General features: G+C 67.4%; 1 protein-coding gene across 1 annotated transcript in view; it reads right to left on the bottom strand.

The window, feature by feature from the left end:
• Nucleotides 1-905, bottom strand: part of SDK1 (sidekick cell adhesion molecule 1) — a 339,428-nt gene that overhangs the window by 77,939 nt on the left and 260,584 nt on the right. Inside the window, exon 17 of the mRNA XM_014549990.1 lies at nt 830-904. Within this exon, the coding sequence (XP_014405476.1) occupies nt 830-904 (75 nt within the window). The remainder of the gene's footprint in view (nt 1-829; nt 905) is intronic.

The following is a 905-nucleotide window of genomic DNA, read 5'->3' as shown; positions in this document are numbered from 1 at the left end:
CGGAAGCAGGGAAGGGCACTGGCAGACGCGGCGGAGGAAGGCGGCGCCGGGAAAGCGCCCGGCAGCCCGGGAATAGGGCGATGCGGCTCCGAGACCGGAGCGAGTGAGGATCTCATTCCTCAGTCTTTCGGACGAGGGCGCGGAATGTCCCGCAAACTGTTTCCTTCCAGATGTTTCCACCAGGGCTGGGGCCCTGCCTGTGTTTGGTGCCCCCAGAGCCCCCTTGGGTATCCGTGCCAAGAAGGCCCAGCAGGACGCTGAGACCTGGACCATGCTCCGAAGCCCAGCGTCTATTCTTACCACGGGGACGTCTGCGTGGCCACCATAAAGGGATGGAGGGTGCCAGGGGTGGCAGGAGAGCCAGGAGTGAGCGTGGGGAGGGCAGTGTCGCTGCTGCGAGAGGTCGGGGCGCGAGGAGAGGAAGGGCCCACTGGATGCCAGGATGCGGGGCACATGCTGCCCCTGAGGACACGTGCAGAGACGTTCCCCATCGCGGTGCAGTCGACGTGCACATCGGCCCCAAGGGGAGGCATGAGGAGCTCATTTCAGGGTTCGTCCCGGGGACAACACCTAACCCGGGACCCGCTCAGGGCAGCCTGTGTGCATGGCCCTCCTCCGCCCCCCATGGGGTTGCAGCCCAGACCCAGGCTCACAGGAGGCCCCGCCATTCCTCTGCCCCACGGGGCTCCCACTCGCCACTGACCTTGCCTAACCCAGAGCCGGGTTTGTCGGCGGCGGCTCCGTGAAGCACCGTGTGGGCCTGAGCAGGACCGAGGGTGAAGGACACGGAGGCCCAGAGGGAACCGGGGGCCGCGCCGCTGCTACTCACTGTTCTCCGACAGCTCCACCACGTAGCGCAGGACCGGGCTGTTCCCGTCGAAGGGGCGCACCCAGCCAGCACGGCG

The sequence above is a fragment of the Myotis brandtii genome, unplaced genomic scaffold (assembly GCF_000412655.1).
Source record: "Myotis brandtii unplaced genomic scaffold, ASM41265v1 scaffold579, whole genome shotgun sequence".
In the NCBI taxonomy this organism is placed as follows: Eukaryota; Metazoa; Chordata; class Mammalia; order Chiroptera; family Vespertilionidae; genus Myotis; species Myotis brandtii.
Note: the sequence above shows the minus strand (reverse complement) of the source record. Positions and strands in the feature narration are given on the sequence as shown.